This window comes from Capra hircus, chromosome 6 (genome assembly GCF_001704415.2).
Source record: "Capra hircus breed San Clemente chromosome 6, ASM170441v1, whole genome shotgun sequence".
Taxonomy (NCBI): Eukaryota; Metazoa; Chordata; class Mammalia; order Artiodactyla; family Bovidae; genus Capra; species Capra hircus.
Window position 1 is genome coordinate 98643562 of NC_030813.1, and position 26293 is coordinate 98669854.

General features: G+C 39.0%; 1 protein-coding gene across 4 annotated transcripts in view; it reads right to left on the reverse strand.

Annotated features, from left to right (window-relative positions):
• The window catches only part of HELQ (helicase, POLQ-like), a 40937-nt gene continuing 17506 nt past the window's right edge, over nucleotides 2863-26293 (reverse strand). For 2 of the 4 annotated variants that reach the window (XM_018049676.1, XM_018049679.1), the window contains 10 exons: nucleotides 24407-24646; nucleotides 20259-20400; nucleotides 19803-19907; nucleotides 16332-16554; nucleotides 15062-15219; nucleotides 13333-13431; nucleotides 9784-9957; nucleotides 9232-9345; nucleotides 7709-7843; nucleotides 2863-4108 (listed from right to left, as the gene is read on the reverse strand). In XM_018049676.1, the coding sequence (XP_017905165.1) occupies nucleotides 4001-4108; nucleotides 7709-7843; nucleotides 9232-9345; nucleotides 9784-9957; nucleotides 13333-13431; nucleotides 15062-15219; nucleotides 16332-16554; nucleotides 19803-19907; nucleotides 20259-20400; nucleotides 24407-24646 (1498 nt within the window). In that variant the 3' untranslated portion in view covers nucleotides 2863-4000. Of the gene's footprint in view, nucleotides 4109-7708; nucleotides 7844-9231; nucleotides 9346-9783; nucleotides 9958-13332; nucleotides 13432-15061; nucleotides 15220-16331; nucleotides 16555-19802; nucleotides 19908-20258; nucleotides 20401-24406; nucleotides 24647-26293 lie in introns of those variants that run through there. The other 2 variants (XM_018049677.1, XM_018049678.1) reach the window with 2 other exon arrangements.

Consider the following 26293-nt stretch of genomic DNA (forward strand, 5'->3'; position numbering starts at 1 on the left):
CTCTCACATCCGTGTAAGCCCTCAATAAATGGTGGTTTATTGTCATCCTTATTATCATTGACAGTAACAAAAGAAAATGCAAATTTATCAGTATGATTCTAAATTACTGGAAATTGTCAAAGAAAACTAAGTATAACAATGCTTACATGTCTTTGTACTACTTTTATCATATTGGTATGGAATCCAAAAGCTGCAGTGATTCTTAGTCCTTCCTGAAAAAAATAGCAGTTTGGATATTTGTTGAGAGGATAGCTGCATTTGAAATGCCTAAACTTGATCAAAAATTTGCTGTACCCAATAGAAAAAAAAAATTCTTTTCTTTTGGTGGTGATTGTTTAAGCTCATAATGCAAATCCAAAAAAGCTAGGACATAAGAAAGGTCATTGTGAAGTTAAGCACTCTAGAAATGGGCAATCTTGCTCATAGCTTGAAAAAAATCCAAAAAGGAAAACTGGACAGCAACACAAGAATTGCTAAAATTTTAATGTGTTGAAGCTCAATTCAAGGGAACTATAGGTACACTTCTTGATGCTTCAGAGAAGTCAGATGACACCACCAAGAAGTCCACATTCAGATCTTCTCATTTTACCTAAAACTTAAGTTGGTTTAAGAACACAGGTTGAAATTCAGCTGAATATTTTCCTAAAACGTGATGCAGCCGTCGTTTGAAAGCCATTCTTGGAGTGATCCATCTTCTCCACTGTGACTTAAGTGTTCTCTGTACTTCTTTGCCCACCACTCCTTCCCTCCAACTTCTGAAAAAACTAACACAAAGCAAAAACTCTAGATCTTGGCCTCAGAGGCGGGTGAAGGACCAATTAGACCAAACAGAATCTCTTCAGGGATTTCTCCACCTGGGATGGCAGCAGAGAGCTCTTTCTGCTTTCATCTTGAAGCCACTGAGTCAGTCGGTCTAGAGTTGCCTGACAAAGAAGAGGTGGCAAGCCCTGAGAGGCTAGTCTCTGGTTCTAGTTGCTCCGAGACCAGTGTGATTGCTGTCATGTTTAAGAATGTGGCCACTATATTTTCTTTTTTGTTTAAGCTAGATATACCTGGGTTTCTATCAATCAAAACTGAAAAACCATGCTTCAATTCAGTTCAGTTCAGTTGCTCAGTCGTGTCCGACTCTTTGCGACCCCATGAATTGCAGCACACCAGGCCTCCCTGTCCATCACCGTCTTCCGGAGTTCACTCAAACTCATGTCCGTCGAGTCAGTGATGCCATCCAGCCATCTCATCCTCTGTCATCCCCTTTTCCTCCTGCCCCCAATCCCTCCCAGCATCAGAGTCTTTTCCAATGAGTCAACTCTCTGCATGAGGTGGCCAAAGTGCTGGAGTTTCAGCTTTAGCATCAGTCCTTCCAAAGAACACCCAGGACTGATCTCCTTTAGAGTGAACTGGTTGGATCTCCTTGCAGTCCAAGGGACTCTCAAAAGTCTTCTCCAACACTAAAGTTCAAAAGCATCAATTCTTTGGCACTCAGCTTTCTTCACAGTCCACCTCTCACATCCATACATGACCACTGGAAAAACCATAGCCTTGACTAAATGGACCTTTGTTGGCAAAGTAATGTCTCTGCTTTTCAATATGTTATCTAGGTTGGCCATGCTTATTACACATTAAATTCTTAAATGTCTTTGAATCCATTTTTATTCTCTATTGTGTTCCCACTAATCTGCTTTTCTTCTCTAGAGCTGAACTGTCAATTTCTTTATATTTTAAAATCTTTTAGGGCTGATCAGCCATCACTACCCTTGGTACACTTTCAGTTGGCTCGCCTTACTGACACACTGACTGGGGGCAGAGCAGATGGTCCCAAACTGCAGGCACAGGTTTTCTAGTTTCTGAAAAGGTATTCCTCCAACCTGCTGCCTCTAACCTTAATAAATTAATAAAATAAACTATATATCAGCCTCATAAATTGATTAGCAAGAATCAGGGCTTACTTACAGACTTACTCACTTGGGCAAACTAATACAGCTGGGGTGTCCAGATTTTAAAACACTGAAGACTCAACTGTGGACCAGTGGACTGTGGACAACCTCATGGCTGAGTCCAAGCAGCCAGCAGGCGGCCAGCTGCTCTCTTACAACTTTTTAGCTGCAACAGATAGAATACATGCAGAGCAGCCTGGGACTCCACCAGGGCATTCGGATGCTGTCCTGTACCTCACACGAGGGCGTGAGGTGTGGTGATGTGATGTCATGCTGGAGACAAAATCAAGGTCAGGTGAAAGAGACACCCAGGAAGGACGAAACAGGGAAAATTCTACCAAGGCCAGACTGTATAATGGTTAACTGCACAGACTTTGGTGTCCCAGGCAGCTCAGTGGTAAAGAACCTGCCTGCCAATGCAGGAGATGCAGGTTTGATCCCTGGAGTAAGGAAGATCCCCTGGAGGAGGAAACGGCAATCCACTCCAGTATTCTTACCTGGGAAATCCCATGGATGGAGGACCCTGGTGGGCTACAGTCTGTGCAGTTGCAAAGAGTCGACAGGACTGAGCATGCATGCATGGACTTTAGATTGGGATCGTTCATGAGTTTGGGTGAACTCCGGGAGTTGGTGATGGACAGGGAGGCCTGGAGTGCTGCGATTCATGGGGTCGCAAAGAGTCGGACACAACTAAGCGACTGAAGTCCCTGCTTTGCAACAAATATCAATAGCACAGGACCTTGGTCAAATTACTCTAATTTTATTGGCATCATTTTTCCAATAGCATCTGCTCACTTTGTATCTTTGTGTTACATTTTGGTAATTCTAACAATATTTCAAACTCTGTCATTATTCTTACATTTGTTAACATGATCTTTGATGTTACTGTCGCAAAAAGATTACAACTCAGCAAAGGCTCAGATGACGGTTAGAGTTTTTCAACAATATTTTTTATTAAGGTATATATGTTGTTTTCTTTTAGGCATAATGCTATTGCACACTTAATAGATTCCGGTATAGTGTAAACATAACTTCATATGCATTGAGAAGCCAAAAAATTCATATGACTTGCTTTATTGCAACAATCACTTTTTTGTGGTGGTCTGGAACTGAACTCATAACATCTCTGAGGTGTGCCCAAATTACAATGAGCTAAATGTTGAGGCACAGAGCACTGAGACTGTGGATCTATCTGCACAGTTGCCAATGGATGTCTCTCAGACACGTGAGGAAAGCTTCATAAGCTTTATACTGAACTAAACCAGTTCAGTACTTATAAATAATAGTAATTACTCTTTTCCCAGTTTAACCAGTCATCTACATTTGACCTAAGAATCAGAAAAGGGAGGGGGGAGAGGTAATATTTAAGTTGTGTTTAAAGAGAATCTTTAAATTATCAATTTGAGTAAGAATTCACTTTTCACAGAGGTCCTTACTTTGTGCAGCAAACTGTGTAGGTACTATGTGGCATACAAAGACCATAACACAGGCCTTGGCCCTCCAGGGGATTGCAGACATTAATAAAGCATTATAAAGACCTGGGCATGAATGAGGGGCTCACAATAATTAGAGGAGGGAAAGAACCCACGGATAGGGTGGGGATGAGGCTGAACTTAGACAATTTCATACAGGAGACAGTATTTGAGCATTTTTAGTTAAAACAAAGTATATAATCCATTTTAAAGATAATTATCCATGCACTGGGAATAGTATAAGGCAGATAGGAAATAGTGGGTTTGTGAATCCCAGGGAAAATTCTGGAACTGCAAATAGTCCAGTTTGATGAAAGAAATGGGTAAGAGGATAATGAAAGGTCTGGTTGCAAAGGTAGGCTGGGGATACACTGGGAAACTTGGATTTCATTTTGTGGTGGATGCCAGACTTTTGATTAGAGAAATAATGCATAATTATTTATGTAAGTATGGATGAGAGGACTATTCAAACATCAGCCACAGTTCTTAATATATAGTTAAAATATATTTTTTTCATTTATAACTTATAGGAGAGCTTTAATAAAATGCATGTACAATAAATAATTCATACTTAAAAATGCTCCTCAGATAGCCTCATGCCTTTTCAGTAGAAGAGGCCACAATACCAGGGAAATCAGAAGGCAATCTCAATAATTCTTCTACTTCTTCTTGCAAAGCCTCTGCTTTCTCGTGCAACAGCATCTACAATAAAAAAATCAAGATGTGAAGCAAAAATATGCATTGTTAGGGAACTGCTAACATTTTACCACCATCTATTCAATACCTGAATCTTTATGTATCAGCATAATCTAGATATTAAAACTAATAATGAGATTGAAAAATGGTCACTTAAGAACAGCAATTATAGTAAATGAAGCTGAGGCATTTAGAGCCATTTTAGCTGATCACTGCATTTGGTATACCAAAAATAATGGAGCTTTAACACTCTCAAAGGTTTGTTTTATTGAAGACTCAGCCACTTAAAATTAACTTTTAACCTATAAAATTTAAGACAATTTTGAAAAAATTTAATTGGTTCTTAAAAATGTTACCCTATATATATATAGATTTTATTAATCCTCACAGTTTAGTATGCTATCTTTTAAAAACCTATTGAGAGAGTTAAAGCTTGGGGCCCTTTGGGGATCAAACCAGTCAATCCTAAAGGAAATCAGTCCTGAGTATTCACTGGAAGGACTGATGCTGAAGCAGAAGCTCCAATACTTTGGCCACCTGATGCGAAGAACTGACTCATTGGAAAAGACCCTGATGCTGGGAAAGACTGAAGGTGGGAGAAGGGGGTGACAGAGGATGAGATGGTTGGATGGCATCACCGACTTGATGGACATGAGTTTGAGCAAGCTCCGGGTGTTGGATGGCATCACCGACTTGATGCACATGAGTCTGAGCAAGCTCTGGGAGTTGGTGATGGACAGGGAGGCCTGGAGTGCTACAGTCCATGGGGTCAAAGAGTCGGACATGACTGAGTGACTGAACTGAACTGAACTGAAGGAGGTGAACATGCTGGCTCATGCTCTCCTTAAGCCTTGTGCGACAATGTATCTTGCGCGATACATTAGGCTTTCTATAGGTCCTGAACTAATGATCACACAGCACAATGTCTTACTCGTGGAAATGCTTTCCTTAGGCTCTACGTTAAATGATTATAATTGTTAAGAATCTTGCCTGGGAACCTGTTTCTCAAGACTTGTACCCCTGATTACACAGCAACAGTGTATCTAGCCCAGAGACCTTGCCCTGGACCCGTTCTCCCTGGCTAATCTTGTGCCAAAGTTATCTCAGGATGTATGCCTTGGGAAAGGGTCTGGTGGAACTCTTACAACCTTGAGGCATTCTTTTTATCTAGTCTCAGCAGCCAGTTGAGAAGGCGCAACTTAAACTAGTGAGGCAGGTACTCTTTCTATCCACTTCTGATGTCTATGTCAGAAGCTTTCTCTGTTCTGTCACTTTAAAATAAAATTTTGCACACAAAGCTCTGAGTGACTGAGAATCTTCTTTGGTCCTGGAGTTAAACCTTCTCCTTCAAAAACCACAAATCCAGCAGCACCATTTACCATAAGCTGCCACTATCAGTGTTTCAAAGAAAACTTTTATTCAAGCTCCTAAAACTAATATGGTTAATTTCAAAAGGAGCATGATAAACAAAGAAAGTATTTCTAAACCTAGTACATAGTAGATGTCAATGAATATTTGAATAATGATTTTTCCCCTTTCTTTAAAAACAATGGAAATCAAATGTTGGTATTTGTTGCCACTGGGTTTGTGTATATTGGTGTGAAATACTTGCATTATTTCTCTTACAACATTTTATAACAAAAAGCTCAATAAAAATCATAGAAGAAAAAAACCACTCTCTCTACCAATTTGATATAAAGCATAACATTATGCACATTATTGTGCCTGAAGTTGTCTAATACTTTTGACATTTAAAGTCACTTATTAAATATTTTGGCCATTGATACTGCAGTTCCCTCTGTATACTTTTTTTTTTTTGATGTGGACTTTAAAAGTCTATATTAAATTTGTTACAATGTTGCTCATGTTTTATGTTTTGGTATTTTGGCTGTGAGGCATGTGAGATCTTAGCTCCCAGACCCCCTGCATTGGAAGGGCAAGTCTTAACTCCTGGACCACCATGGAAGTTCCCCTTTGTATCTTTAATAACATATAGTCTAATACTATAGTCTTGCTCTACTACTTACTGACTAGCTATGTTTCCTTGAGTAAATCACTTCATTTCTTTAAATCTCATTTATTTAGTTATTCAAATATTTGTTAAACATCTACTATAGGCTGAATACCGTGCTAGGTGCTCCAGCAATGAAATAATTACAATTTCAACCCTATCAACCCAAAGAACTCCTTATCTAATAGGACAAGTTGTAGTGTCCTGAGAGGGCTGTGGTGAAGATCAGTCACAGAAATACAAACAATGGGAGAGCCTTTCAAAAAAGTAAGCTGGAAACTTACTTTTCAGTCAGTTCGATTTATATACGACAATAGTGTAACAATGAACTTAAAAAAACCACACACACACAACTACACAATTCCAGACCACAAGGATGGAAATATAGTTGAGATCAAGAAGGAAATAATCCCTTGCTACTGGGTTGTTAAATTGTGTCCAACTCTTGGATACGATGCCATGGACTGTAGCCCGCCAGGCTGCTCTGTCCATGGGATTTTCCAGGCAAGGATACTGGAGTGGGTTGCCTTTTCCTTCTCCAGGGTATGTTCCCGACTCAGGGATTGAACCCATGTCTCCTGCAGTGGCAGGTGAATTCTTTACTGCTGAGCCACCTGGGCAGTCCAAATAACCCCTAACTGCTGCATAATGGATTTACCCACATGGGGCAGGAGGGTACTGACAACCTAGATTGCACCTAGCAAAATGTAACCAGGATAGTGAACCTTAGAGTAGACTGTTGACTACAGGTGAAAGAAACAGAAAAGAGAAACCTTTGGAGGCAACAAGAGCTGTTTTCAGTTCAGTTCAGTCGCTCAGTCGTGTCTGACTCTCTGCGACCGCATGAATCGTAGCACTCCAGGCCTCCCTGTCCATCACCAACTCCCGGAGTTCACTCAGACTCACGTCCATCGAGTCAGTGATGCCATCTCAGCCATCTCATCCTCTGTCGTCCCCTTCTCCTCTTGCCCCCAATCCCTCCCAGCATCAGGGTCTTTTCCAATGAGTCAACTCTTCGCATGAGGTGGCCAAAGTACTGGAGTTTCAGCTTTAGCATCATTCCTTCCAAAGAACACCCAGGACTGATCTCCTTTAGAATGGACTGGTTGGATCTCCTTTCAAGTATGTGAAAAACCACCAAATGAGAAAAGGAAGAGCCTGGTTGCAGAGGTAGTACTATGATACCATGGTAGGCATTTTAAGGCAGCCTCATTATACTGGGATGCTGTTTGTAACACTGAGTCCAAAAATAAAACTTAGTTCTCCAGGTTGTAAATTCCTTGTCAGTGGGGATGTTTGAAGGTGAGAAGACCAGATGTTGGGGATGCTGAGGAAAGGACTTCTGTGACAAGAGTAGTAGGAGGCAGACTTCAGTGAGTTCAGAGTTCCTTATATGTCAATGAACTCTTAAAAGTGCCTTTATTTTTTAGGAGATCCTTTTTCTCTTTTTAACAAGCCTTGTATCATGACATATGCACTATTTTTATCCACATATTGTGAATATATATTTTTGTGCCTATAGTTAATATGTCTAAAGTATAAGGAGATAACTCTGTAAAATATCATAAAGATTAAAAAATGCCTTGTTTGCTTACCTTGGCTGATGAAACAATTTGCTTGGCCTGGCGTCTTGATAAATGATCAATTGTCCTTATCAGCACTTCAGGATTTGCATTAGCTAAGTGTGTTAGACTTTTATAACCTGCATTGTATAACTGTCTTGCTCGACCCTGCAAAGTATTTATAAAAATCATTAGGATCAGAATCGGGGATTAGGAAAAAATAATTAAGTGTTTTACTGAAGGGAAAAATTCACTTGCAAGAGACAGGAATAAACTAAGATAATAAAGTAAATATGAAAAGATAACACATCAGAATCTGAAGGAATTTTAAGTGTTTTAGAAGAATTTTAAAATAATTTAGGTGGCTCTAATCTGACTGCAAGAGAGCTAGTTTTCTGTGTAGCTGAAGTCAATTGATATGTGCTGCAATCAGAAATCAGAGAAGGCAATGGCAACCCACTCCAGTACTCTTGCCTGGGAAATCCCATGGGCAGAGGAGTGTGGTAGGCTGCAGTCCATGGGGTCGTGAAGAGTTGGACACGACTGAGCGACTTCACTTTCACTTTTCACTTTCATGCCTTGGAGAAGGAAATGGCAACCCACTCCAGTGTTCTTGCCTGGAGAATCCCAGGGACGGGGGAGCCTGTTTGCTGTCATATATGGGGTCACCCAGAGTCGGACACAACTGAAGCAACTTAGCAGCAGCAGCAATCAGCAATTAGAAACCTGGAGACTTCTCTGGTGATCCAGTGGTTAAGAATCCACCTTCCAATGCAGAAGATGTGGGTTCGATCCCTGGTTAAGGTTAGGATCCCACATGCTGTGGGGCAACTAAGCCCACGTGCCACAATGACAGTAAGAAATTAATTAATTAATTAATTATTAAAGAAACAAAAAACTCCTTAGGGTACTTGGGGGAGGGGCATTAGTTCAAATTTTTAATCAAATGTTTTAGTTCAGTATCCTTAGAATGTTCTCACTATCTACACAGGGACCTCTGGAGTGTGTACGTGAGTGTATGTATGAGTGTGCACGCTTTCCCAAGCAGAATTCCTCTGGCTTAAGAACTGAATAACAGAATAAACAGAAAGCAAGGGTTGATCAAAAATAGAAAGCTGAGAAACCAGCTGAGGAAACCTTCATCTCATTCTCTTAGAAAATGTAAATGACCCTCACTGCCACCGAGCAGTCCCCACCTTCAACTAGCACTGTCTAAACTGACAGTGAGTCAGAAGGGGAGTCTCTGCTGGAGAGGAGGAAGGCACGGCACACACGCCTGCTTGGAGGAAAGAGGGGTGGCACGCGCACTTGGGGAGAATCACCCTGTCTCTACTGCTACATTTATCCACAAATGTGACTTTACATCAGGACTGCTTCTGGACTGATAGGGATTTGAGGGAGGCCAGGGCAGCAATTTATTAAAAACAAATAAAAAAGATTCCCATGATAAATGAGTAATATGGCTATTGTTGCCACTTACTCTGTGACACAGCAGTAAAACCTGATTTTTCTGTGAGCTGAAATCATCTCAGTTGGGGAGCTAACAAGTCACTAACCTCTAAAACCCCAGTCACTTCCATGAGCGGGATTAGCTCTGCCTTTACACAGTAGGTCAGCTTCTTGGTGAGTTCTCCCAAAAGGGCCCTGTAAACCCAGAACTCCTCAAGCTCCTGCAAAACAGAAGAGATTCGCAGGATTGAAATGTCATAAGATATTTCAGAATTCAGTATGTGTGGTAGGGGGCTCAGAAAGGACTCGCCCTTTGGTAAACTCTGGAAGTTGCGTAAAGCCAGAGGCGAACAACAACTCTGAGCAAAATTACTATGAGGAAACATGGCAGAGGTGGAGGGATTTGAACAGAATGCTTTTAGGATGAGGACAAAGAGTGTAAACTGAAAAATAACAGGAAGAATTCTAGGGAGGGGGTTCAGGAGAGAGGGAACACATGTATACTCGTGGCCGATTCATATTGATGGCAAAAAACATCACAATACTGTAATTATCCTCCAATTAAAATAAGTAAATAAATATTTTTAAAAAGAGTTCTGTTCACTTTGACCAAAACATCAAGATGTGCCAAGCATGTATCATCTAGTTAACGGAATTACCTCACAGAAATGTAACACACAGGAGGAGAATGCCGCAGCTGCAGAGAGAAGGCTTTGTATATATCCTCGAGGCATGTTAAACTTTTCAGACACACTCCAAATGTTGGTCTCTTTGAGCAAAGTATAAAGAATGAAAGACAGGTACAGTCTGTTGACAATATTCTTGTCCACCTTCTAGAAAGACACAAATAAATTCATGTATTGGACCTGCTTAAAATGTACACCACATTCAAACTGGACAAAAGGGAATGAGAATGAAGCTGCACACAGCAGGGAGAGGACAGAGTGGTTCTACAGAAATAAATCGAAGTCATAACAAATGTACTTTAGGTTAGTTCAAAGTATTATTTTTTCCAAGTGTATAAAAAAAGAGATATGTCAAACTGTTTCCAATTTAAATTTCCTTCTGTAGGGAGTGTAGTGAGTTGAACTGTCCCTCCTCAAAAGATATACTCAATTCCTAAACCTTGGTGCCTCTGAACGTGACCTAATTTGGAAGGGAATCTCTGCAGATGTAATTAGCAAAGGATCTTGAGATGAAACCATCCTGGATATACAGGGGGCCCTTGAGCCCAATAGTCAATGACTGATATCCTTATAAGAGAGAGGACATGAGTGACAGAGGAACTGGTATGAAGACAGAAGGAGGCAGACTGTGGTGAGATGGTGACTACAAGGATTGCTAACAACCACCAAAGGCCACGAGAGAGGCAAGATGGTTCTTCCTTAAGCCTCTAGAAGAAACAACTCTGCCAGCATCTTGATTTCGGACTTCTGGCCTCCTGACCTGTAACAGAATAAAGCTCTGTTGTTTTAAGACACCGGGTTTGTGCTAATTTGTGATGGCAGCCTTAGGAAAAGAATACGGGAAGAGAAGGAGTTGGGAAAACCTTTACATTTACTGTAGAATTTATAGTGTTGAGTGTTAGTCGCTCGGTCGTGTCCAACTCTTTGTGACCCCATGGACTATAGCCCACCAGGCTCCTCTGTCCATGGAATTCTCCAGGCAAGAATGCTGCAGTGGGTTGCCATGCCCTTCTCCAGGGGATCTTCCTGCTGGGTCTCCTGCATTGCAGGCAGATTCTTTTACTGTCTGAGCCACTGAGCCACCAGGGAAGCCTCAGGTAGTACTTACAGGTTGGGTACACACACATACATACATACACACACACACACACACACACACACACACACATATATATATATTCTACATATATATATATGACTGTGATTATAAATTAGACAAATGTGTTTATTTAAATATGTTAATAAGCTTGTTTATACTGTAAACTAAGAGTAAATATTAGCTCCTATGACTTAAACCTGGTCATGGTAAATAATTAATGTTTCCAGAAATTAAAACACTGAATGCTTCCTGTAGTTGATAATTTCTATTCTGTATATGTGCTTTGGCCTGTGGTGCCTAGTGATTATTTTTTGTGTAAAGCACTTCATAGCTAATACCAAGCTAACTCAAAGACTGAGTAACGCATGCTTGAAATCAGAGAGAAAAAAAAAGAATGAACTTTAAAGAGAAAAGGGAGGTTTAAAATATAAAATTATATCCTCTACTATAGTAAAAGAATGTTTAAGATGAGAACTTAGAATGTTTGAGAACTTAGATGAGCACATTGAAGGACATAAGAATTTTAGATTCTCTATGTTTGATACTAGATCACCCTTTTAAAAGCTTTAAGCTGAAAAGGCATGATAGTTGAATAACATCTAGGAAAAGATCACTTTTTAATTTCCCAACTTTAGTGCACCTTCATTATTAACTATAAATTGAGTCAATGCAGATTTTTGCTTAGAATGTATTTTCTCAGCCAAGAAAAATGACATAATTATATTACACGGCGAGATAAGTCACTTTATGCCAATTTCAAGATCTTTTACAACAAATGTTTAAAAAGGTCCTTTCCAATGTGGAGAAATCAAGTAGATTTTAAGCAAATATGTTCTCTAGAAATTTGTTTAAAAAGATACTTATAAAGTATTAAAATAGTAACTTGTTCATTTGTAATTAAATCCATGCTCATACTATTTTAAATAATTATAAATTGAACAAACATTTACTGTTTTATAAAATGTAACAAAAATAAATTCTGATTCAAGTTTCAAAAGATGCATTATTGCAACATGATTTTATAACTGTTTATTACTTGGTAATGAGCTCCAGATTAATATGTTTTTTTAAATATATTTTAGAGTTTGAAACAAAAGGTTTGTTTTAGGAAATATTTTTATTCAACATTCTGAAGGTCTAAACAATAGTCACTTCTGAGGTAAAAGACCCAATCTAAATATTGACAACAGGAATACTGAAGTACCATGCACTTATACTTTTTTGATACTTCAACACAGGGGACAGCTTCACCATTCAATTCAAGTGTAAGTAAAACATGTTCCATTTTTCAAAATGAAATAGTAATATCTATATAAATTTAAAAGATATACAGGGAAATGGTAGGTAAGATCATTAGGCTTCAATGAAGATTAGATTACCAAAGAAAATGAAAATTGAAAAAAAAAAGTGTAATTATTACGCTGCTGCTGCTAAGTGGCTTCAGTCGTGTCCGGCTCTGCGCGACCCCATAGATGGCAGCCCACCAGGCTCCCCCGTCCCTGGGATTCTCCAGGCAAGGACACTGGAGTGGGTTGCCATTTCCTTCTCCAAAGCATGAAAGTGAAAAGTGAAAGTGAAGTCGCTCAGTCGTGTCCAACTCTGTGTGACCCCAAGGACTGCAGCCTACCAGGCTCCTCTGCCCATGGGATTTTCCAGGCAAGAGTACTGGAGAGGGGTGCCATTGCCTTCTTGTAATTATTATGAGGCAGAAAATTATGTTAATTAAGGAAATGAATGTGTGTTTGTCAAAGAATTATTTTTACTTCTCGTACAGTTAGTGGCGCATTCAGAACTTGATTCTTGTTTGTTGACTTAACTTTAAAAGACAAAAATATAAGATACCACACAAGAGTACTTGGCTTCCCTGCTTCAACCTACTAAAATGCTTTATGTACTTCAAGCACATTGGTAGTTCTTTGGGACAACGAAAAGCACCAGCAAAAACAAAAATCCAAAAACTCGTCTTATGTTAGAATTCCTGATGCCAAGTGGATGCTTAAGAAAAAGTTTCTAGAAAACTTTTCTCCCATGAACTGAACTTATTTCAGGATTCTCTTCTATAACATTGTGAAAATATTTTACAATTGTTATAATTTAAACCATAATGAGTAGCCTAAGAAAAACAGATTAATAAGGTTGACCTTTTCCTATGCTAAGAGTCTTAGATGTGCATGGCTATTTTAGAAATACAAAGGTACACTAAAAAGGGCCTTCACAACCACCCAGAAAGAACATTATTTTTAAAATATACCTAAATTTCTGGTTTGCAGATGTTTTGAATAGTAAAGTGGTAATTATATTAAAGACAAAAAAGTGAACCAAAACAATCAAACAAACAAAGGAGATGAGATGACAGCATTAATTTCTGTTACGTGAACTTAGCTATTTAGGAAAGAAAAAAAAAAGAAGACGATGGTACGTACCTTCCTAATAGCTTGACCTGATGCTTTCTTCCCAATATAGTTCTCAGAGACTCCAACCAGAGCAGCAACATTTTGTTCTGCTGGACTTAGTTGGTTAAACTACACAGAAAAAGAATACAGAGAAAAATTAAACTGTAACTTTAAAAAGTCTGCCACTAACCAAATCTAGTAGTCATATCACATTTTCATCATTATAAAAATCTATGAAAAATAACACAAATTTTACTTACAAGTATTGCATTATAAGTAATACAAATAACACAAGTATTTACTTACAAGTATTTTACTTACAAGCTTGCAATACTTTTAATGTATTATTAAAATATAACAAACTTTAATAGAATGAACTTAAAGACATGGCCACAAATACTGTAACCATGGTCTATGATTTTCATGGACTGTGTTTATGTTTCATACGGGAGATGTCTAGGGAGGGATAGGAGGGAAAGGTTTTGGGAGTAACCACACTGTTTATACGGAGAAGGCAATGGCAACCCACTCCAGTACTCTTGCCTGGAAAATCCCATGGACAGAGGAGCCTGGTAGACTGAAGTCTATGGGGTCGCTGCAAGTTGGACACGACTGAGCGGCTTCGCTTTCTCTTTTCACTTTCATGCATTGGAGAAGGCAATGGCAACCCACTCCAGTGTTCTTGCCTGGAGTACCCCAGGGACGGGGGAGCCTGGTGGGCTGCCGTCTATGGGGCTGCACAGAGTCAGACATGACTGAAGCGACTTAGCAGCAGCACTGTTTATATACATGTGTTTGTGTGCATGTGCTCAGTCATGACCAGCTCATGGACTGTAACCTGCCAGGCTCCTCTGTCCATGGGCTTCTCCAAGCAAGGATACTGGGACGGGTTGCCACTTCCCGTTCCAGGGGGTCTTTCTGACCCAGGGGTCAAACCTGTGTCTCCTGCACTGACAGGTAGATTCTTTGCCACTATGCCGCCTGGGAAGACCTGCACACCGCCACCGCCTGTTCCGAGTAAAATCATAGCAGACTGTCCTCTGCCACTTGGTTTTGTGATAAGTACAGCCAGTTCCACCTTGATCCTGGCGATAAAGATGATTATTCCTTCTCAGGTATCAACATCACTGGGTTTGGTGTGACAGGACGTGACACCGTGTGTGACTCTGACAGAGCTTTCATGTAATTAAACTCTCAACCATCAGCGATGGTTTTCTTTACACTTCAGGCATTAGAAAATGTAGTGGTCCCCACATCGCAAGAGTAACCACCTTGGAGGGATGGGGACCAGACATGGTCCTTTCTTCTCTTCTGCACCTTTCTTTATTTTTTCGACAATGAACATGTTTACATTTAACAGAAAATATTTAAGTGAAACAAACAAAAAATGCTCTTGCCACAAAAAGTATTAGTCGCTCAGTCATGTCTGACTCTTTGCAGTTCACATGGACTAACCCACCAGGCTTCTCCATCCATGGAATTCTTGAGGCAAGAATACTGGATTGGATTGCCATTCCCCTTCTCTGGCAGATCTTCCCGAGCCAGGGATCAAACCCAGGTCTCCTGCACTGCAGACAGATTCTTTATCGTCTGAGTCTTTTTTCTGGCTATGAAAATGTATTTGAAATTGGGCTTTTCATCTTTCAAAAGGCCCAATTTCAAGTATATTTTAATAGCAAAAAAAAAAGAATAATCACATGATAAAAATCATACTGTGATTAATTATTTTAGCCTGTATTGAAAAATCTTATCTTCTCACCTGCCTGAAGTATATCATCCAATCAGGGTCACACTGAGAAGCCATATCATAGGGAGTTGTTAAGTAGATTAGATGAAGAAGGCTTTCGAGCACAAGTCCCTCAAGACCTTTCTTCAAGTCTCTGTAAAGAATGTCACAATAAGCCAAATCTATAGTTCCTAAAAGAAAGACACAAAGAGTTCATTTTTCATAATCACCAAAGGAGGAAAGAGGTGATTTTAAAGAAAGTCTGGTTTACCTAAACATAGCAGAAGTCTTGAGGGACTTCCCTGGTGGTTCAGTGGCTAAGTCGCCACAGTCCCAGTACAGGGGGCCCAGGTTCTACCCCTGGTTAGGGAACTAGATCCCACATGTCACAAATAAGAGTTTGAGTGCCACAACTAAAGATCCCTCACAGCCAAAAAAAAAAAAAAAATTCTTTACAATTTCTTACTATGTAACTTAGCACAAAATTTAGGAGGTCACTTTGATATTATAGTATCTATCAACATTTAATAAGTACATACCTTCTGACCTAATTAATCTATTCTTGGGAATCTAACCTAAAGAAACATCTCCACACATATCCAAAAATACATGAACAGAGATGCTCTTGTTTATAACAGAGAAAAATCAGAAACAGTATAAATGTCCATCAATAGGGGAGTGGTTAAATACATTACGGTATCTATAGTATGGATGACTATTGTACTAAAAGAAAATGAGGTAGATTTAAAGGGACTGATGTGTGAAGATGCTCATGATATTTTATAAGTGAGAAAAGCAAGCTGCCTCCAAATGCTTATACTATTCAATATATATGTGTGTACATGTGTGTGTGATACATATATATATATAGTACATATGTATATATGCATACATACATATAACACAAACATAAATATACATACACAAAATATTTAGAAGAATATATATCAAATTGTTATGAAATTTACAGAAAATTTCTAGAAATTGCTATTGCTATTCTTGGTAGGATATTAAGATTCGTATGATTACAAATCTTGTATTTGTATGATTTGTATGATTGCTGGGGGAGGCGAGCATAAAGAAGGGAGGATCATCTTTTCCTCCATGTATTTCTACAGTATTCTAAATTACTTGCAATTCAAAACATTTTTCAACTTTTAAAAATTGAAGTAGTTTAACAGTTTGTAAGATAAGATTATTATTATTAATATGAAATTACAAATCTAATTTAGAGTTACAGAAAATTTCTATTTTTTCCGATGCATTTCCTCAGATTCATAGTCAGATTCAGGTAAGCTCTTACCCTTAAAAGAAGCTCGTCCCAACTTTGTGATATGAAAATTACTTTGGAACTCTTCTTCAGACCCATACATAGTATCTTTGTGTAGAAGTCCTTTTTCTGTCAAGTATCTAAGTGATTCCATAGTTATTTCCCAGAGACTTTTTTCTTTCAACAAAACCTTTTGCTGAACACCAAAAAATGTACCACTCATAAAATGATATATGTCATCCAGGTTTGTTGCAATCTGAAACAATTCAAGATACCATTAGAGCAGCTTCTCTAATTCAAGGCATCATTTTGAATGAATAATTCATCAATATGAGGACTCATTTCCATACCTCAAAGCTATTCAAATAAAAAATCAATATAAAAGCTACATAGTTGCATAAAGGTACTTTTATAATAATATTTTAAAATGACAAGAAAAAACAATTGAAGGGAGAATACAGTTATCATATTTATACTCTTAATGAAGACATCTACACATTTCTGATTCAAAAACTCCTTAGGTTTTTGAGTAATATTTCACAGTATCTCCAAAGCTGTGCATTCTGCTCACTCCCTACTAGTTATCACTAATTCCCACTTGGCCTCCTTCAGAAATCCTCCCTCCGTCCCCTTCCAGCCACATGTGAAAATATTCTTTAGCTCTAAAAATTGTATTTAAAAAAACACATATGGAAAACACAACTGAAAGTCTCCACTAAAGCAGGATCCGGCAATACTCTCCCTGACATTTTACCTGAAAATAAACAGCAGTTTTCTACCTCTTTTTGTCTCTCTCATCCCCATCTCCTTTTCTTGTTCTTTTGCTGCCGTTTTTTCCTCCCCCAGCTCACTGTTTAAAACTTATAATAACAATGGAGGTATTCAGACGTAGAGCTGACTCTAAGTGTGCATAACTTACATTAGCCAATTTTAATGAAATCAGCATGGTATACTAAAATATAGTCAATCAATGAGCATATTTCTCTCTGTTTCAATTCCGATGATATTTCAGTGGGAAAACTGGAGTAGTAATTTCACAGTAAACCAATATAAAGGGTAACAAAAAATACTATGGAGCAGGGACACTTCCTATTGCTTTATCTCCTTTTAATAAAAGTCCATCCTTAACATAATATTCATTCAGGCTAAAACTGCACTTTTAAGATATTCAAGAACTGATACTCAGTTTACAGATTATCAACATACTTAGTTTCTATACTGTTTTTTAACTGAGTACAGTTAACACTGGGGGTAAACAAACCAACCAACCCCTTTACTTGATCCTTCTAGCTACCATCACGTTATCTTTGTATCCCTCTGTAAAAACTTTTAGACATAGTGATTTTAACTATGGGATAGCGTCTATCTCTGGCTTCTCAAAGCTGGGTTCTCCACTGTTGCCCCAACCTGCAAATGCAGCCATGACCAACTCCAAAGCCAGACCATAATTCAAGTATTTACTGAATGCCAACCACATGCCAGGCACTATGCTAGTCACTGGGATTTGGTGATACAGGAGCATAAATGTGGACCTGTCCCAGGGCTTCATTCCGAGGGGGTAAAGTTATCAGCCAAAGAAAGTCACTAACAAGAATACAACTACAAACTGATGGGCGCTACTAAAGGAAAGAAGGGTGTTTCTATAAATAGCATCCAAGAGACTGACTGCACTCGGGGGTAAAGGAAGGCTTCCCCAAGGAAGTGGTGGTGAAGTGGAAGTCTGACGGTGGAGCAGGAGTGGGTGAGACGGAGCGCTGAGATGAATGAGTCCCAGGCTTGCAGACCACTGCGGTAGGAAGGGCATAGAACATGAAATGAAAACAGAAGGGCAGTGTGTCTGGTGTGCAGAGTGTAAGAGTGTGTTGAGAGATGATAAGGATGCAGAGAGAGGCAGAGGCCAAATCTACACAGTGCTGCTGTTGTTCAGTTGTTCGGTCATGTCTGACTCTTTGCAACCCCATGGACTGCAGCATGCCAGGCTTCGTGGTAAGGGCTTTCCAGGTGGCTCGCCAGTAAAGAATCTGCCTGCCCGTGCAGGAGATGAGGATCCGATCCCTGAGTCGGGAAGATCCCCTGGAAAAGGAAATGGCAACCCACTCCACTATTCTTGCCTGGAGAATTCCATGGATAGAGGAGCCTGGTGGGCTATAGCCCATGGGGTTGCCACCAAGTTGGACACGACTCAGCAGCTAAACAAGACCCGTGATAAGGGACCTGGACTCAATCCTAACAGCAGTGGGAGACAACCACTAACAAACTTTAGACAGAAAGGGATTTATATTTGGAGAAGATCGATCTATTGAAGAATAATATGGAGGGGGTGTGGGAAGGCAGGGCACAGCTGATGCCAGGAGACCAGCTGGCGGCCATCACAGGGATCTAGGCAGGACCTCAGCACCTGCAAAAGAGTGTGCAAGCAGCCTGTGTGGCCTCTTTTTGCCTCGGATTCTATTTTGTGTGAAAGCAGAACTACATTATTTCATTCAAAGGTACACAAAGATCAGAGATAAAAACATACCAAGGGTCTACCAGGGTGTCTGAAACATAGTTGTGAGAAATGATCACCGGAGGCTCCCTGCGTCCCAGGGCGCAACAAGTGTTATGTTCTAATTCCTGGAGTTTCCATCTCTTCCACCAAAACCTAGTGTCCCCAAGAATGCCCACCTCCACCCTCCTGCCTCTTGACCTCATCCTGCCCTTCTCGCCTCTCACCCCTATCCCACTGGTTGTTTCTGTCTGGAGGACTTGACTTCTTCAATTCTAACTCCAAAGATTTTTCTGCCTCTCCACCCTGTCTGTAATTCACAACTAGGGCCCTGTGGTGAAGCCTTACCTCAATGTGCAGGAAGAACCCTGATGGCCTGTTCTTCTCAGCACAGGGCCCAGAAGCCTCGTAAAGGAAGGTTTGGAACAACAGATTAAGACTCCTGGTTTTTAGTTAGATAAAGCTGAATTCAAACCCTGGCTTTACCAATTTGGGACTGAGGGACCTTGGGCACAAGAGAATAAGCCTAAAAAAGAGGTTTTACTCAAGAATAATCTGAAAAAAGAGTCAATTTCTAATCTTAGGGAAAAGACTGTTTTCCCATTGTGCCCCACCCAACTTTTTTTTTTTTTTTTAACTTTCTGCCTGATAAAGGCTATACTGACTTCACAAATGTTTATTATGGTCAGAGGACTTACAGGGGATCTTTTCTTACCAAGGCAGAGATGCTGGATTATCTGACATCAGGACCCATGCTTCTAAGGCTCCTTTATCCCCCACAGTATCCACCAAAGTCTCTTACTTGTAATGGATGCCCAGTTATTATTTGTTCCACACAATTCAAAGGATTAAAAATCCACATATAAATCCAGTTTCAGATTTATCATGTCACAGACTGCTCTTTTTCACATTATATAGAAGTGAACATTTTTTTCAACTTTCTTTATAGTTTTCAAAACTTTTCAACTGCCACTGTCTCAAATAATAGCAATAAGATATAAAAATATTAAAAAAAATACCTTCAAACCAATCAAAGAAAGAAACAAAGTTTGGATTCCCTTGGTGAATTCCTGAACAAGATGGCTATAGCAGTTTTCCAATGGTTTGCTTATTAACTCCAATACCTACAAGAGTTAAAGCAATACTATGTTTCACATTATTATAAAAAATAAATTGTGTTCCATATAAAATTTTATAATTTGCATAGATCTTGTGGAGGTTGGGAGAGAGAAAAAACAGAGGGACAGAAAAATAAGAATTTAGCAGGTATCCACACAAAAATGGAAGAAGATAGGAAAAATACTTTTCATTGAAATACAGAACTATTCAAGCTACTCTTTCTAATGCTTAATCACAGAGAAGGAAACATTATTCAAAGGAATATTAATAATTAATTTTTAAAAGATGATATCAAAGGGTGAAATTAAAGACTGAGAAAAGACAACAAAACCACCAACTAACAACCAGATTATTACCTGTTGCTTGTCTTTTTCTTGCAATATAAGGATACTCTCCCCAACAGAATCTATTCCAGCACGGCCAGCTCTGCCAATCATCTGCTTATACTGATTCCTCTTTAAAAATTCCTTAGCAACATAGGGTGCTCTTAATATAACTCTATGGAATTGATAAAATTAATTAAAAGTGGTATTAGATCTATACCATTAGCATCTATTTTTAAATCTCTTCATTTCATTATTTTATATGATATTCAGTTTAGTGACATATTAACTCAAAGTAATACGTAACTACTATTTACCATAATCTATGTTATGATGCTCTAGGTTCTTTATGTACATTATCTGTAATCTTACAAAACTTGTGGTGATAATATTCTTATGTACTTTAATTTTCGTTCACAAAGTGGTTGACTGAAGCACAGATAAGTAGCTTATAAAAACCAACAAGATTAGTAATTAACAGAACCATAATTTGAGCTTAAGTCTGCTTAGCTGCAAAGCTTATGATCAATCCACTATATCAATGCTCTCAAAAGGTTTTTGATTTGATACTCCATAAATGAAAAATCTGACCACAGGCCACTGCTGCTGCTAAGTCACTTCAGTCATGTCTGACTCTGTGCAACCCCATAGATGGCAGCCCACCAGGCTCCCCTGTCCCTGGGATTCTCCAGGCAAGAGCACTGGAGTGGGTTGCCATTTCCTTCTCCAATAGGCCACTAACATATGCGTTTTTATTTATGAATTTGTATTGTCAACTACATAAAATTGCAGATTTCAACTGTTTTTGACCTACAACATGGTGATTTCAATCCTATTTATGTATACAGAAGTCTATAGCCAGCTTTCCTGTTCAAAGGTAAGAGAAAATCTGTGCTATTTTCCTAAACTATTCAACCAACTCCTTTATTTATAAATCTCAATGGACAGACAAGATTATCGAATACATGAAGAAAACAAATGACACAGAAGAAAAACAATGAGAACATACAGAATATACATCTGACAGAGACAGATACTACAGGGAACAGAAAAGAACTTAAAAAAATTGAATTAGTACGCACAGAAAATTTTGAAGGGTACTGTATTTATAGAAGAACAGAGTACTATAAAGAAAGAACAATAAAAGAAAAGAGTTCTTAGAAATAAAAAATTAATTCATTTAAACAACTCAACTGAAGAACTGAATAATGAATGAATATAGTTAGTGGGATATAATTAAAAACTGATTTTATAATATAAAAAGTAAAGGAGTTACATAACTCATATAGACTGAAAAACGTGTAAGAAAAGTTATGAGAAATGAATGACCAATTTAATTATCTAACTAAAGTTATAAAAGCAGAGAAAGTGGAAGAAAAGAAATAATACAAGAAATAACTGAAAATAATTACTCTAAGATGAAGAAAGGCATAAAACTTTAGACTGAACATGTACCCAATGGCTAAGCCCTATGAATCAGAAGTAGCTAGGGACTTCTTTGGTGGCCCAGTGGTAAAGAATCTGCCTGCCAAGGCAGGAGACACAGAGATGTGGGTTAATCCCTGAGTCAGGAAGATTCCCTGGAGGAGGAAATGACAACCCTCTCTGGTATCCTTGCCTGGGAAATCCCAAGGATAGAGGAGTCTGGTGGGCTACAGTCCATGTGGTTGTAAAGAATTGGATGCAACTGAGCAAACACATTACAAAATGTTGAGGTAAAGGAGTACGTCAAGGCTGTATATTGTCACCCTGCTTATTTAACTTATATGTAGAGTACATCATGAAAAACGCTGGGCTGGAAGAAGCACAAGCTGGAATCAAGATTGCCGGGAGAAATATCAATAACCTCAGATATGCAGATGACACCACCCTTATGGCAGAAAGTGAAGAAGAACTAAAGAGCCTCTTGAAGAAAGTGAAAAAGGAGAGTGAAAAAGTTGGCTTAAAGCTCAACATTCAGAAAACTAAGATCATGGCATCCAATCCCATCACTTCATGGCAAATAGATAGGGAAACAGTGGAAACAGTGGCTGACTTTATTTTGGGGGGCTCCAAAATCAGTGCAGATGGTGATTGCAGCCATGAAACTAAAAGACGCTTATTCCCTGGAAGGAAAGTTATGACCAACCTAGATAGCATATTCAAAAGCAGAGACATTACTTTGCCAACAAAGGTCTGTCTACTCAAGGCTATGGTTTTTCCAGTGGTCATGTATGGATGTGAGAGTTGGACTATAAAGAAAGCTGAGTGCCAAAGAATGGGTGCTTTTGAACTGTGGTGTTGGAGAAGACTCTTGAGAGTTCCTTGGACTGCAAGGAGATCTAACCAGTCCATCCTAAAGGAGATCAGTCACCAATACAGTATACTAACACATATATATGGAATTTAGAAAGATGGCAATGACGACCCTGTATGCAAGACAGCAAAAAAGACACAGATGTGTATAACGGACTTTTGGACTCAGAGGGAGAGGGAGAGGGTGGGATGATTTGGGAGAATGGCATTGTAACAGGTATACTATCATGTAAGAATCGAATCGCCAGTCTATGTCCGACGCAGGATGCTTGGGGCTGGGGCACAGTGATGACCCAGAGAGATGTTATGAGGAGGGAGATGGGAGGGGGGTACATGTTTGGGAACGCATGTACACCCGTGGTGGATTCATGTCAATGTATGGCAAAACCAATACAGTATTGTAAAGTAAAATAAAGTAAAAATAAAAAATTTTTAAAAATAAAATAAAATAAAATATAATAAAAAATGAGAGAAAATTAAAAATACAGACCTAACATTTTAGGTAACTGCAACAATAGACAAGACAGAGTAGAAAAAATATACAAATGCTAAGACTCTTGTAATGTTGAGCAGAGGATACAGTTATCAATTCTAAAATCATAGAAAAACACATTTGATTACCACTGTTAAATTTTTAAGAGTAACCATTGCTCACAAGAGAAATAAAATATGTAACTTCCTTTTTTATTTCAACAATTGTTTGAAAAAATGGAAAACTTTCTAAGTGACAGAGTTTGAAAACAAAAGAACAGAAAAAGATATAGTTGGCAAAAAAATATAGTTCTAGTGTTCAAAATAAAGTCATTCTGAGGAAAACAAGGACTTATTCTATTGATAAAAGGTGTAATTCAGCCATAGGATATTTGGAGTAAACTTTTATATACCTAAATAGTTGTGAAACAAACTACAAAGCAAACAATTGTAAAAATGTTAAAGAGAAGAAGTTGGTAACTCCATAATTACAGTGGAAAACTAACAGATGTCTCTGGAACTGATAGATCAAAGAATCACAGAGAAAACAGAGGAGCTGATAACATGACTAATAACTGCGATCTCATTGAGATACATAAAAGTGCATACCCAACATAAAATATGTAGTTTAAAGCTCTTGGATGATTTATAAAAATTGACCATTTATTTGAAAGAAAAAAAAAGTCACAAATTTTAGCGTCATCAGTAACTAAGAGTGGAAATCAACTGCACAGGCCCACAGCTTTGGTAATGACTAACAAGGTAAACAAGCACCTACTCCGAAAAAAAACTATTAATAGACTCAAAAGTCTTCATAGATGAGTTCTCTAAGGTGTCCAGGAAATCTCTACATTAAATAAACTCTTTCAGATTAAAAAAAAAAAGGTCAAAAGCTTGCCAACTGTTTCTACATGACTAGAATAATAAACACTAATATCAAAACCAGATAGGGAGAGCACTAAAGAAAGAAGGAATAATACTAGCAAGAGATCTACTAAGGGACTTCCCTGGCGGTCCAGTGGCTAAGAATCTGTCTTCCAAAGCAGGGGACACAGGTTCCATCCCTGGCTGGAGAACTAAGATCCCGCCTGCCGTGGGGCAACTAAACCTGCTCACAACTAGAGAAGAGCCCACGGGCTGCAACAAAGAGGCCACGAGGGGCAACTAAGACCAGACACAGCCAAATATACATTTAAAAAAAGAAAGAGAGAGAGAGAGAGATCTACTAATGCCATTTTTCACTAAGATAGTAAAGGAAATAAACCAAACAATCAACTCAGCAAAAGCTGAAGAAAACATTTGATAAATCCTCATTCATTACTGAGAAATAAAACAAACAAAAAAATCCAAAAACCCTGTTGGCAAGCTGGGAACTGAAAAGTTTGGAGCCTGACCGACAATGACTTGTATCTTACCTTCTCGCTGGTAGGTTAACACCTGCTGCGAGGGTGGATGTGCAGGTGAACAGGCAGAGGACCCCTGTGGAGTAGGCCTCCTCCAAGAGCTTCCTTTCATCGCTGGTTAAGCCGCTATGGTGATAAGCAACTCCAAACGGGATGGTGCGCTTTAACACACGACACAGGTTGCCACCGCTGACATTCTTCAAGTTCATAATCACCTCCTGTTTTTCTTTCTCTTTGTGCTTTAGATATTCCCTAGTGAAAAGATCTGTTAGAACCTTTGATCAGAGCATTTTAATTTTAGTACCTACATGTAAACATTCTCCTTTTAAAATTGTGTTACTTTTACTGATGTAAGTACATAAAACGTTCTTAGAATTCTAATTCAGATTTCATTAACAGGCAGTTTCTCTCAGCCTATTTGGGGATCACAAAGTCCTGTGAAATCTGCTTAAAACTAAGGGAAAAAACAGATATTCACATTAATATAACACTTTGCATATAATTTCAGAGGGTTTCTGTACTTCCTGAGGTTCAATCCTGTACTTCCTATAAATTCATGAATGCTGGGTTTAAACACCTGCTCTAGAAGTTACAATTTTTTTTTTCACAAGAAAATACATCTTTAGTGAAGATGAACTGCTTTGTCATAAATTTTCTTCTCTGAAGATAAAAATTATGTATATTATTAAAGCATATGAATTATGTGTAAAACACTGTCTAAATATTAGCACTTGAGAAGCCTCAGTAATATCCTACAGTGCCTCCTTACCTAGAAGCATCTATTTTTCTCAATTCCTTTCTAGAAAAGAAAAAAAGGAAAGACTAAGTACAACTAACTACTAACTGACTGTATAGCAACTTCAAAATACCAGTAGCACACAAATATAGCCTGTGTGCGTGCTAAGTCACTTCAGTCGTGTCCAACTCTTTGTGACCCTATGGACTGTAGCCCGCCAGTCTCCTCTGCCCATGGGATTTTCGGGTGGATGCTTGGATACTTGGGTGTGTTGTCATCTCCTCCAGGGGATCTTCCCTACCCAGGGATCGAACCTGTGTTCTTTTATGTCTCCTGCTTTGGCAGCTGTGTTCTTCACCACTAGCGCCACCTGGGAAACCCCCAAAATACTGTCTAAGATATAAATATAATACAGGCAGCTCTGCACTGTTGCAGCAAGCTTCATGGAAAGCACAGAGAGCTCTGGCTGGTGCTAAATGCACAAGTCCAGTAATTTCATAAGAAGCTGAGAAATGGGCGGCAAGGAGACAATGAAGAATGGGGCAGAAAGTGGTCGCGAGTCAACAGTGCAAGAACCAGAAGTGACAGCTAGGTAGGGAGCTACAGACTTTATGTTACTATTTTCCAGTCAGAGTTTGAGGTCCTGAAAGGAACAAATTCTTCTCAAGGAATTAAGTCTTAAGGACAATTACCCTATACTTTAAGAGAAGGGAGACATTATTTGTAAATTACCAGATAAGACATGAATCTATGGAGAAGGGTTTGGTGGGGGGAAGTTGAGATGTGAGCTGGGTCCTGAAGGACAGTTTAGAGGAGGCAGTTGATAGCTAAGTGGTGAACAGTACTGCCAGATTCGTCATCTCTGAGGGAGAAGATTTAACTCTGGGACCAAAGACAGTCTCAGTCACTTGGAGCTTTGTGTAGATTTAAAGTGAGTGACAGAAAAAGCTTCTGACAAAGACATCAGAAGAAGGTAATAGAGTACCCGCCTCACTGATTTAAGTGGGGCCTTATACACTACTCACCTAGCTGCTGAGAATAGATAAAAAATACTTCAAGGCTGTGAGAATTTTGCCCAGACCCTTTCCCATAACATACACCCTGGGATGACATCAACATGAGATTAGCCAGAAGGAACAGGTTAACTCAGAGCTCAAGGCTGT